This window comes from Tachysurus vachellii, chromosome 22 (genome assembly GCF_030014155.1).
Source record: "Tachysurus vachellii isolate PV-2020 chromosome 22, HZAU_Pvac_v1, whole genome shotgun sequence".
In the NCBI taxonomy this organism is placed as follows: domain Eukaryota; kingdom Metazoa; phylum Chordata; class Actinopteri; order Siluriformes; family Bagridae; genus Tachysurus; species Tachysurus vachellii.
In genome coordinates this window covers 18,332,024-18,344,523 of record NC_083481.1, presented here as the reverse complement: position 1 = coordinate 18,344,523, position 12,500 = coordinate 18,332,024, and the positions used below count along the sequence as shown (strand labels likewise).

Here is a 12,500-nt window from a genome sequence, read left to right as displayed (position 1 = left end):
TGCCGCTTTCACCATGTTTGTGACGTTTGTGGCGAAACCAGGCTCCAGTGAGTATCTCTGTGCTCGTAAAGGGTTTATAATGCGTCATTAATGCGCTGTTAGGTTGGTGTTAATGAAGGGGAAAGAGACCGGAAGTTCTGCTCCTCATCACTTCCGGGAGCTGTAAACTATACACAGTGCTGAACACAATGTAAAGACCAGGGAACATAAACACGTGTTTCTCCTCAGTGCTGCTGGATCATCACCAGGTTGTAGGAACTGCTTCAAAGTGTCAAAGGAAGAAAAAATGAGCAAGAGACAAAAACTGGCCACGAGCTGTTTATCAGCTGATCAACAGTTTAAAAGCACAGCACAAAAAACACACACAACAAAACCTGAAGTGTGAAAAACACACAGCAGTGAGAAGCCCCACTGATCATCTGGAGAACTTCACATGGTTCTCGTTTCAGTTTATTCTCAGGATGTTGGTGGGACCGAAGCTCATTGTGGTGAAGAAGGCTTCATGAAGGACATCACAGTCATCACACAGACATCAAGGAATCCGTGGTCTGGAACTGACGTCTGTTTGTATAAACGTCCCCCGTCGTCCATCCCCAAACGTTCTCGCGGGGTTTAGATCAGAGGGACATGCAGGATGGTCCAGAAGTGCAACGTTATTGTTCTGGAAGAAGTTCTTCATCAGGATGGTGTTGTGAACTGCAGCGTTGTCCTGTTGAAAGACCCAGTCGTTACCACACAGACGACAGCCCTCAGTCCAGAGCGATGCCTGCTGCATCATGTCCACGTAACCAGCCAACGTTTCACATCCTGCACAACCTGAAGCTCCCCAGACCATGATGGAGCCTCCTCCACTGTGCCGGGTAGAAAACATCTTCAACGGAATCTCTGTCACACGACAGTATCGTTGTTTTCCCTGGTCTTAAGATTTTGTTCAGGCGTGTTTGTGTGTATATTTATTTCTATACTGCTCAGATCACCAATCACATCCAACATGTGTGGACAGCTTCATTAATATTCATGAGCTGGTGTCCCACTTTTTCATCAGACATAATAATTACCATCACCTAAGTTTCTCTTTAATTATTTAACACGGGCAATAACTACACCAGCCTGATGATGATGATGATGATGATGATAACTAATAACAGCTTTATCTGATTTTGTCTGTGCAGGTTTGTTTTCTTGGCATCCGTTCCTGATGACTTTGGCGGTAAGTTTGTGGCAGAGTAATAAAATCTCTCTGGAACATGTTTGGAGCAGGTCTTTAGCTCTGGTGTACAGTCACAGTGCACTGACATACTGCTGTCTTCCTTCAGTAACACTAAAATGTCCCGGTGTGTGTTTATTTATAATCACAGTAATAGTGATGTGGCCTTTGTGCTCGCAGCGTCATTAAGTGCTCTAAATATGTCTCGTACACGCCGGCTCATTAATCTCTTTTCTCCCTTGAATCTTTGCTGCAGTTCTCGTTTTTCATGACCGAGGCCGTTCTGCTCTTCTCTCCGCATTCCTCTCCTGCGCGCAAATTAAAGCACCAGGTCAAATCGCGCCTGCACTGGATCCTGCAGTGTTCCTGCACGTCCTGCGCGCTGGTCGGACTCGGGACCATTTTCTACAACAAGCACGTGACGGGGAAGCCGCATTTCTCCACGTGGCACGGGCTGCTGGGCCTCATCACTGTGTGCGTGGTGCTGCTGCAGTCGGTGGCGGCGCTGCCTCTTATCTACCACAAACTGGCCAAAGGCTGGTCTCTGGCCAAGCTGAAGCGCTACCACGCCGCCGCAGGACTCGTCACCTACCTCCTGGGCAGTGTGAGTCTGCTGCTGGGCGTCTGCTCTGCCTGGTTCACCTCCAGCGTCGGGGGGAACGCATGGTACATCACCGCCCTGTGCCCCGTCCTCTCCGCCCTCACCATCATGAGCCAAGTGACTAATGCCTACATGGCCAAAAAACGCCTGCAGTCCTGAAGCAGGAGCGGACACGTCCTAGGAAGACTTGCATGTTGCCATAGTGATCATTTACAGCGTCACACCTTTCTGTACGTTTACTGATGGAATAAAGTTCCCTCACCAAGAACATCTCAGGTGACGCAGAACATCTGTGAACGAGACACTAGAGGATGAGAACTGGAACTCCACCAGAGGACAAAGAGTAACAAGCAGGGGTTTGGGTCCGGAGCTGAAACGCTTTCTACGTTTATACTTACTGAAGAACGACCCATCATCCATCAGTGATTATTTTTTCCATCCTGCATTTGATGCGAGTGTAAACGTGCTGAGACAGAAAACTAAATAAAGAAGGAAGTTTCAAATACAACAAGAAATGCTGAATTTATTTTTTTGTTAAAACAACATTAAATAAATACAATGTCATTTTAATCTCCTGGTCTGTGTGCTAAATACAAGAGCTGATGAACTGTGTGTGTGTGTGTGTGTGTGTGTGTGTGTGTGTGTGTGTGTGTGTGTGTGTGCTCTCATCTGGTTCAGTCACAGATACTGGTCATAAACACACACCAGAAAACACACGCAAAAAAAAATAAAAAAAATCACAATCCTAACAACATTTGAGTCAGAAACATAAAAGGGGTCACATGGTCTTAAAGGTACAAAAATATAAAGTAGTAAATCATAAATAAATAATTCTGGTAAAATCAGAGATCAGTGGAAAAGAAGCAAAACATTTCAGCCTTAATGTTGATGTTGAACACAAAAACTAGGAGCCCGAAGGTGAGAACAGTCGTCGTGGCGTCAGCAGACGGTGGGCGGAGTCTGGGGGGGACAGACGATGATTGGTTGGTTGACGGGTTTGTAGAGAATTTTGGAATATTTTCAGGCTTTGGTCACATTTAAAGACACCACAAAAAAAAAAAAAGCAGCGCAGGAGGTAACAACACAAACGACGTATGCGGAGCGTCACGGGGAGGAGAAACGGACCGGTCCCGGAGTCCCACCCGAGGCTCCCTGCCTCCACCACGAGGCTCTGAAGGCTAACATCAAGTTACATTCTTTGAGCTTGTGTCAGGCTTTGTGCCGGTATGAACCGCTCAGGTCACGATCAACAGATAAACCGTTTACTAGCACATCACTAAAGAAAGACGAACAAAAAAGAAAACCCAGAGTCAGAGCGATCGATCGCTATCAGTTCTTTTCTGATGACGACTCGAGTCGCGCTGCCTCAAATTTCGCATTTTCTTTAAATTTGTACAACACCATTGTTTTAAACACCCGACGTCTCGTACACCAGATAATCTTCACTTACCTAATCGTTTACTATGAACTATTTAATTGTCACTAAAAGGCCAAACTGAAAAATAAAAATGGCTTCTTGTGACTCACGGTTTCCTTCACCATGATCGCGGTTTTTCTTTTCCAAAACCACGGAGTTTACAAAAAAACAGATGAGACGCAACAGAATCATAAATAAAAGAAAAGAAACTTCACGATATTCTCCCTTTATTTATACGATGCTACGAGTTCTATCAAACAGCGAAATGTCTCTAAGGTTCGTCGTTTGTTAATCGGTCGCTAGTTTATTAAACTAGTCGTTTGCGTGATGCACTTCGGCACGTCTTAGAGATACGACTAAGACCTTTCTCTCTCTTTCCTTCTTTATTTTTTAAGCGGAAGAGCAGTGTTATGGTCCCGTGGTGGTAGAAACGCGGCCTGTTCGATTTAGTCTCATTTCAATGTTCAGCTCCACCCATTTTCACCCCTTGGGTGTGGCTGCTCACTGCCCCATCACCTCGATGACGTCGTCGTCAGAGCTGCTCCCACCGTTCTCGGCGAGCGTGTGACGCGTGTCCGGTCGACTCAGCGCCGCCCCCAGCAGGCTAGAGGGTGACAGGAAGGAGGAGGGAGCTGCAGGGGTGGAGCCGGACGAGGACGAGGACAGAGAATTGGAGAACATTCTTGAAGAGTCCGGTAGAAGAGACGAAGTGAAGGGCATGGAAAACCCAGACAGCATGTTCGCCATGCTGGGATTAAAGAGGAACGGTGGAATAGAGGAGGAGGAGGAGGACGACGGAGGCGCAGAGGATGACGAAGAAGCAATGGCGGAGGATGAAGAGGAACCGTGGGCGGAGCTTAAAGCATTACTGGGTAACATGCTATGCAAATCGTTCAGAAATTGACCTCGATTGGTGCCGCCCACCAGAGATGGTGTCATGTGACCCAAAGCCCCCAGAAGGGCCGGGGGAAATCCGACGGACCCCATGTTGTAGCCGCCACTCACAGGAAATGCTGGGAAATTAGTAGCGGCTGTTGTGCTGGTGGACCTTTTGGAGCCTCGAGAGTCTGAAAGGAGTTTCCTCTTCAGACTCTGGATGTCGAGGGCGGAGCCAGATCCGATGACATCACTACGCTGAGGCTCGGAGGCGAGGCCGTGCTGGGCGGGGCGGGGCGTGAGGTCGGGGAGCGTGAGGTCGTTGGTAGAGCCGGGCGTGTAATGATGGATCTGGTGCAGCAGGTTAGGGCTGGAGGACGGAGACACGTGGCGCATGCCGTCCGGAGAAAAGCGCTTCAGCTCGGGAGGAGACGCGCGGCCGTTACTGACCGAGCGCAGGAGAGAACCGCCCACTTCTGACGTGAACAGGAGAGAAAAATGATCGATTGTTTATACACCAGTAATTATCTTTATACTACATTTTAACTTCATAATGATACATATATAATAAGGTGATGCAGGACAGAGAGACGGGGAGAAAAATAGAGAACAGAGGAAACGGGTTGGGTGAAAGAGAGCAAGAGAAAGAAAATGATTCAGGGAGGAAGATGGAGGAGGAGTCAGGAAGAAAAAAAGAGATGAAAAAAGGTATGATTGACAGAGAACGTGTGTGTGTTTATAACATCACACCTCTAGTTGCTGGAGCAGCTCCATCACTGGCTCTGGGTTTTCCGGAACGAATGGCAAAGATCCGTCCATCATTAGTCCTGATGTATGTACCTGAGGGTGTGTGCACACAGACAGCGCTTTATTATCACCTGTAGTAATAGTGACTGTAGCAGCAGTATAGATCAGATCACTATAGATCAGATCACTATAGATCAGATCACTATAGATCAGAGCACTATAGATCAGAGCACTATACATCAGAGCACTGTAGATCAGAGCACTATAGATCAGAGCACTATAGATCAGATCAGATCACTATACATCAGAGCACTGTAGATCAGAGCAGTGTAGATCAGATCTACCTTTAGATCCTTTGATGACGTGGATGCTCTCTCCAGCACTGATCCTCGCCTGCACGTCCGTCGAGCTGTTTGTGCCGGGAATCACGATATCTAGAGCACAGACACAACACGGGTTAGACTGAAGGAGATGAAGAGCGATGCAGTGTGTGTGTGTGTGTGTGTGTGTGTGTGTGTGTGTGTGTGTGTGTACCAGTGGTAGTAATGACACGCTGAACGAGGACGCCGGCCTTCTGTAGGTAGTTTACAGGGAAGGCAGGGCCGGAGGCGTGGCCTCCCACAACAGCCTGGCGAGGCATCATGGGAATGGGAGTGGACTGTACGGGTCGCACGCTGGCGATGGGCTTCTCGTCCATCCGCGGTGTCGGCCTCCTGACCACAGGATTACAGGATTAGCCTAAAGTGTGGTTTATGCTCGTTGTCACCCGCTACCCGGAACAAGTCGTTTAAAATTGAGAATAAATAAATATAAAACACCAGCCAATCAGAAACAAGTATCTGCTGTGATACAGGCCGGACTCATACAAGTGTTGCTATGGTTACCAGCAGAATTAGGTTACAGGATGTGTGTTTAAGTGCTGACCAGTTCCTGATGTTAGAGAGGCTCTGCTCGTTGGCAGGGTAGTAGTGGGCGTAGGACGGGCGCTGATAGGGTACAGACGCCCTCTTCTCATCCTCATAACTCTTCTTAGCTGCTTTCTTCTCTGCTTTGGTGAGTTTCAGGTCCTTACGGTCCATCAGCAAAGACTCGTGCTGGAAAGGGGGCTGGGGGGAGGGGGTGAGTGTGAGAGAGAGAGAGAGAGAGAGAGAGAGAGAAGGGGGGAGGGGGTGTGTGTGAGAGAGAATTAGATGTTCTACATGAACACAGGGTTTGTTTATAGACATGGATGTGATCTGGTGATGATGTCACACCTTGGTGATGAGGTGAGGATAACACAGACAGGCCTGTTTAATCACTGACTCCATGTCATCGTTAGGCAGCAGTGATTGGCTAGGATCAGGCTCCTCCTCCACGTAGTGCAGCAGAGACTCCACCTCCTTACGGGTGAAGGTGAGGACGGGGTTCAGATCATCTACCACACGGTCTGTAGACAGACAACTTTTATTTCAAAAAGGACCCACAAATGAGGAGAGCTTCATCTCACTCTCGTGCGTACTCTTTCTCTCTCACACACACACACGCTCTCACACACACACACACACACACACACACACACACACACACACACACACACGCACCCTCTCATTCATACACACACACACGCTCTAATGCGCGCACACACACCCCCCCACACGCTCTCATGCGCACACACACACACGCTCTCATGCGCACACACACACGCTCTCATGCGCACACACACACGCACGCTCTCATGCGCACACACACACGCTCTCATGCGCGCACACACACACACGCTCTCATGCGCGCACACACACACACGCTCTCATGCGCACACACACACACGCTCTCATGCGCACACACACACACACACGCTCTCATGCGCACACACACACACGCTCTCATGCGCACACACACACACACGCTCTCATGCGCGCACACACACACACACGCTCTCATGCGCGCACACACACACACGCTCTCATGCGCGCACACACACACACGCTCTCATGCGCGCACACACACACACGCTCTCATGCGCACACACACACACACACGCTCTCATGCGCACACACACACACACACGCTCTCATGCGCACACACACACACACGCTCTCATGCGCACACACACACACACACGCTCTCATGCGCACATGCGCACACACACACACACGCTCTCATGCGCACACACACACACACACGCTCTCATGCGCACACACACACACACGCTCTCATGCGCACACACACACACACGCTCTCATGCGCACACACACACACACACGCTCTCATGCGCACACACACACACACACGCTCTCATGCGCACACACACACACACGCTCTCATGCGCACACACACACACACACACGCTCTCATGCGCACACACACACACACGCTCTCATGCGCACACACACACACACGCTCTCATGCGCACACACACACACGCTCTCATGCGCACACACACACACACACGCTCTCATGCGCACACACACACACACACGCTCTCATGCGCACACACACACACACACGCTCTCATGCGCACACACACACACACACGCTCTCATGCGCACACACACACACACACGCTCTCATGCGCACACACACACACACACGCTCTCATGCGCACACACACACACACACGCTCTCATGCGCGCACACACACGCTCTCATGCGCACACACACACACACACACGCTCTCATGCGCACACACACACACACACACACACGCTCTCATGCGCACACTCACACACACACACGCTCTCATGCGCACACACACACACGCTCTCATGCGCACACACACACACACGCTCTCATGCGCACACACACACACGCTCTCATACGCACACACACACACACACGCTCTCATGCGCACACACACACACACACGCTCTCATGCGCACACACACACACGCTCTCATGCGCGCACACACACGCTCTCATGCGCGCACACACACGCTCTCATGCGCGCACACACACACACACGCTCTCATGCGCACACACACACACACGCTCTCATGCGCACACACACACACACACACACGCTCTCATGCGCACACACACACACACACGCTCTCATGCGCACACACACACACACACACGCTCTCATGCGCACACACACACACACACACACGCTCTCATGCGCACACACACACACACACACACGCTCTCATGCGCACACTCACACACACACACACGCTCTCATGCGCACACACACACACGCTCTCATGCGCACACACACACACACGCTCTCATGCGCACACACACACACGCTCTCATACGCACACACACACACGCTCTCATACGCACACACACACACACACGCTCTCATACGCACACACACACACACACGCTCTCATGCGCACACACACACACACGCTCTCATGCGCACACACACACACGCTCTCATACGCACACACACACACGCTCTCATACGCACACACACACACACGCGCTCTCATGCGCACACACACACGCGCTCTCATGCGCACACACACACGCGCTCTCATGCGCACACACACTTGCCTGACATGCCCTGCTTGGACACCTGACGATCGTAGATCTTCTTCTCCAGGGTGAAGTCACACACCAGTCTGTAGATGTAACAGGGTTTGTGCTGGCCGTAGCGATACACTCGACACACGGCCTGTGCATCATGACACGGGTTCCACGAAGCGTCGAGCACCACGACCCGATTCGCCCCGATCAGGTTCACGCCCAAACACCCCGCCCTAAAACCAGACACAGTGTTAATCACCAGCTTTATTTATATTCAGCACCACTGTCTAACAAAGTACTGTGTTCAGTACAAACTGAGGGAGAGTCATGAAGACATCACTGTGTTACTCAGCATCTTCTCTAGGAGCAACTTCATTACATTCAAACTGTAATAAAATACCAGCTCTTATGCTTACGGACCAGGTTTGGAGAGAATAAATCAGTTCTGTAGTTATTCTGTTAGTTAAAAATAACGACTATAAAATCAACATCAGCACATGTTTAGTGTGTTTCATCCTGTGTGTGTGCGCGCGCGCATGTGTGTGCGCGTTTGTGTGCGTGCTTGTGTTGTGTGTCTGTGCATGTGTGTGTGTCTGTGCGTGTGTGTGTGTGTCTGCATGTGTGTGTGTGTGTGTGTCTGTGCATGTGTGCATGTGTGTGTGTCTGTGCATGTGTGTGTGTGTCTGCATGTGTGTGTGTGTGTGTCTGCATGTGTGTCTGCATGTGTGTGTGTGTGTGTCTGTGCATGTGTGTGTGTGCCTGTGCGTGTGTCCGTGCATGTGCGTGTGTCCGTGCATGTGTGTCTGTGCGTGTGTGTGTGTGTCTGTGCGTGTGTGTGTGTGTCTGTGCATGTGTGTGTGTGTGTCTGTGCATGTGTGTGTGTGTGTCTGTGCATGTGTGTGTGTGTGTCTGTGCATGTGTGTGTGTGTGTCTGTGCATGTGTGTGTGTGTGTCTGTGCATGTGTGTGTGTGTGTCTGTGCATGTGTGTGTGTGTGTCTGTGCATGTGTGTGTGTGTGTCTGTGCATGTGTGTGTGTGTGTCTGTGCATGTGTGTGTGTGTCTGTGCATGTGTGTGTGTGTCTGTGCATGTGTGTGTGTGTGTCTGTGCATGTGTGTGTGTGTCTGTGCATGTGTGTGTGTGTCTGTGCATGTGTGTGTGTGTGTCTGTGCATGTGTGTGTGTGTGTGTCTGTGCATGTGTGTGTGTGTGTGTGTCTGTGCATGTGTGTGTGTGTCTGTGCATGTGTGTGTGTGTGTGTCTGTGCATGTGTGTGTGTGTGTGTGTGTGTGTCTGTGTCTGTGCGTGTGTGTGTGTGTGTCTGTGCATGTGTGTGTGTGTGTGTGCATGTGTGTGTGTGTCTGTGCATGTGTGTGTGTCTGTGCATGTGTGTGTGTGTCTGTGTCTGTGCATGTGTGTGTGTGTGTCTGTGCGTGTGTGTGTGTGTGTCTGTGCGTGTGTGTGTGTGTGTCTGTGCGTGTGTGTGTGTGTGTCTGTGCATGTGTGTGTGTGTGTCTGTGCGTGTGTGTCTGTGTGTCTGTGCGTGTGTGTGTGTGTGTCTGTGCGTGTGTGTGTGTGTCTGTGCATGTGTGTGTGTGTGTCTGTGCATGTGTGTGTGTGTCTGTGCATGTGTGTGTGTGTCTGTGCGTGTGTGTGTGTGTGTCTGTGCGTGTGTGTGTGTGTGTCTGTGCATGTGTGTGTGTGTGTGTCTGTGCATGTGTGTGTGTGTCTGTGCATGTGTGTGTGTGTCTGTGCATGTGTGTGTGTGTCTGTGCATGTGTGTGTGTGTCTGTGCATGTGTGTGTGTGTCTGTGCATGTGTGTGTGTGTCTGTGCATGTGTGTGTGTGTGTCTGTGCATGTGTGTGTGTGTGTCTGTGCATGTGTGTGTGTGTGTCTGTGCATGTGTGTGTGTGTGTCTGTGCATGTGTGTGTGTGTGTCTGTGCATGTGTGTGTGTGCGCATGTGTGTGTGTGTCTGTGCATATGTGTGTGTGTGTCTGTGCGTGTGTGTGTGTGTGTGTGTCTGTGCGTGTGTGTGTGTGTGTGTGTCTGTGCATGTGTGTGTGTGTCTGTGCATGTGTGTGTGTGTCTGTGCATGTGTGTGTGTGTGTGTCTGTGCATGTGTGTGTGTGTGTGTGCATGTGTGTGTGTGTGTGTGTGTGTCTGTGCATGTGTGTGTGTCTGTGCATGTGTGTGTGTGTGTCTGTGCATGTGTGTGTGTGTGTGTCTGTGCATGTGTGTGTGTCTGTGCATGTGTGTGTGTCTGTGCATGTGTGTGTGTCTGTGCATGTGTGTGTGTCTGTGCATGTGTGTGTGTCTGTGCATGTGTGTGTGTCTGTGCATGTGTGTGTGTCTGTGCATGTGTGTGTGTCTGTGCATGTGTGTGTGTCTGTGCATGTGTGTGTGTCTGTGCATGTGTGTGTGTCTGTGCATGTGTGTGTGTCTGTGCATGTGTGTGTGTGTGTCTGTGCATGTGTGTGTGGTACCTGGTGGACAGGAGGAAGACCCAGGTCGTGGTGTTTGCTGGGTCGTTAAACTGGTTGATGAGTCTCTCTCTCTCTGAAGCAGACGTGCTGCCATCCAACCCTACAAACACAATACAGACAGGTCAACTGATTAAACACACGCGCGCGCGCACACACACACGCGCACAAACGCACGCACGCACACACACTCACTGTAATAGTTGATGCCACGGAGCCAGTTCTGCTTCTGGTTGTCCATTTTGATGGGCATCGTTCTAACAGCCAGGAAGGACTCAATCACCGACAGTGTGGACAAACTCTGACTGCAAACACACACACACACACACACAATATAACCACGTTGTGTAGAAAAGACCTTTAGATCCAAAAGCTGTGGAATTTACAGATATGGAATAAAAGGATTCATTTCACGATGGAAAACTTAAGGAGAAACCTGAAGACGAGGATTTTGTCTCCTTTGCTGACGCTCTCTTCGATCAGATGGAAGAGCAACACCATCTTAGCTGAGTTCTCCAGGACGCCGGTCTGGTATCCGCTCATTATGTCCTTCGCCTGTACGCCGAGAAGACAGAGACAGACAGGTGAGGAGAACACACACCAAACTGGCAGTAAAGAGAAGCAGCGGTTTGTGTCTAAGCTTTCAACTACTTTCTGTTTATTTGTTGTGGAACCTCATTTCATTTCATGTCTAACACAGAAGCAGTGAAGAAGACCAGAGTGTCTCGCTCGTACCCATTCGTAGGTGATGACCTGATTGGCTCGTTCCTGCAGAGGTGCGAGTGTCCCCTTAGTGCCAGAGCAGTCAGAGGTCTTGCCCTTTAACCCCGGGGCGGTGCAGCGGGATGTCGCAGAGGCATTCAGGTCTTCAAGGTCCAGGTCCTGCTCGTTAGCCAGGTTCTCCTTCTGCAGAGCTTCATACAGAACGTCGGGATGATTCCAGATCTGAGGGAGACGTTACAGTCAGGATTCACAACCCACAGGGCAACTTAAGCCGAATCAGTACAGATATTAAACACAGTGAAGCAGCGAGAGGAGCAGGAGCAGGAGGATGAAGAGATGGTTACCTTGCAGCACACACAGAAGGCTTTGAGCGGATTGAGACCGAGCCAGCCGCTGTTCCCCGCCTCACGGAAACGGTTCATAAACTCTTTATAAAGCGCCCTCTGGAGAGGAGAGAGACGCACCAGGATCACGTGCTCCTGTTTTATGGGCAGCTGAGTGCTGAGCACATCATGACCCCGTCTGAAAGACAGGAACAAAAACACTAAACCCAAAACACACCACAAACCACTGCAATCTCCTGCAACCATGCAGCATCTCTCACACACACACACACACACACACGAGTATAAAGAACATGTAAAACACTCACCTCTGGACGAAGCCCTCGAGCAGGCTGTGCAGGACGTGGCTGCGGTACCTCATGAGCCTGACGTCCTGCGGCGTGCTGTCGATACACTGGCCGTTCAGGATGGGTCGCTCGAACATGTTGCTGAACTCCTGCCGCGTGCCCAGGAAGTCTGGCCGCACGAAGTCCACCATGCACCAGTACTCCATCAGGTTGTTCTGCAGCGGGTAGCCGGTCAGCACCACACGCCGCCGAGACCGGATGTTCTTCAGAGCCTGCGACGTGCTGGCATGACAATTCTTTATTCGGTGTCCCTCGTCGCAGATCACCACGTCCGGCCCGGGTTGAGAGAGAGCCTTCTCGATGT

The 12,500-nt window shown here is 50.5% G+C and overlaps 2 protein-coding genes across 3 annotated transcripts in view; one reads left to right on the top strand and one right to left on the bottom strand.

Moving 5' to 3' along the window:
- LOC132837811 (transmembrane reductase CYB561D2) overlaps nucleotides 1-2,378 on the top strand; it is a 2,629-nt gene extending 251 nt beyond the window's left edge. The window contains exons 1-3 of one of the 2 annotated variants that reach the window (XM_060857694.1): nucleotides 1-47; nucleotides 1,173-1,210; nucleotides 1,464-2,378. The exon at nucleotides 1-47 is cut by the window's left edge and continues 251 nt beyond it. In XM_060857694.1, the coding sequence (XP_060713677.1) occupies nucleotides 1-47; nucleotides 1,173-1,210; nucleotides 1,464-1,967 (589 nt within the window). In that variant the 3' untranslated portion in view covers nucleotides 1,968-2,378. The other variant, XM_060857695.1, reaches the window with a different exon arrangement.
- Nucleotides 2,305-12,500, bottom strand: part of rad54l2 (RAD54 like 2) — a 16,370-nt gene continuing 6,174 nt past the window's right edge. The window contains exons 10-22 of the mRNA XM_060857652.1: nucleotides 12,158-12,500; nucleotides 11,850-12,027; nucleotides 11,518-11,727; nucleotides 11,219-11,337; nucleotides 10,978-11,087; nucleotides 10,786-10,885; nucleotides 8,329-8,534; nucleotides 6,102-6,274; nucleotides 5,773-5,954; nucleotides 5,383-5,561; nucleotides 5,193-5,282; nucleotides 4,852-4,941; nucleotides 2,305-4,577 (exon numbers count right to left, since the gene is read on the bottom strand). Of these exons, the coding sequence (XP_060713635.1) occupies nucleotides 3,727-4,577; nucleotides 4,852-4,941; nucleotides 5,193-5,282; nucleotides 5,383-5,561; nucleotides 5,773-5,954; nucleotides 6,102-6,274; nucleotides 8,329-8,534; nucleotides 10,786-10,885; nucleotides 10,978-11,087; nucleotides 11,219-11,337; nucleotides 11,518-11,727; nucleotides 11,850-12,027; nucleotides 12,158-12,500 (2,831 nt within the window). The 3' untranslated portion in view covers nucleotides 2,305-3,726. The remainder of the gene's footprint in view (nucleotides 4,578-4,851; nucleotides 4,942-5,192; nucleotides 5,283-5,382; nucleotides 5,562-5,772; nucleotides 5,955-6,101; nucleotides 6,275-8,328; nucleotides 8,535-10,785; nucleotides 10,886-10,977; nucleotides 11,088-11,218; nucleotides 11,338-11,517; nucleotides 11,728-11,849; nucleotides 12,028-12,157) is intronic.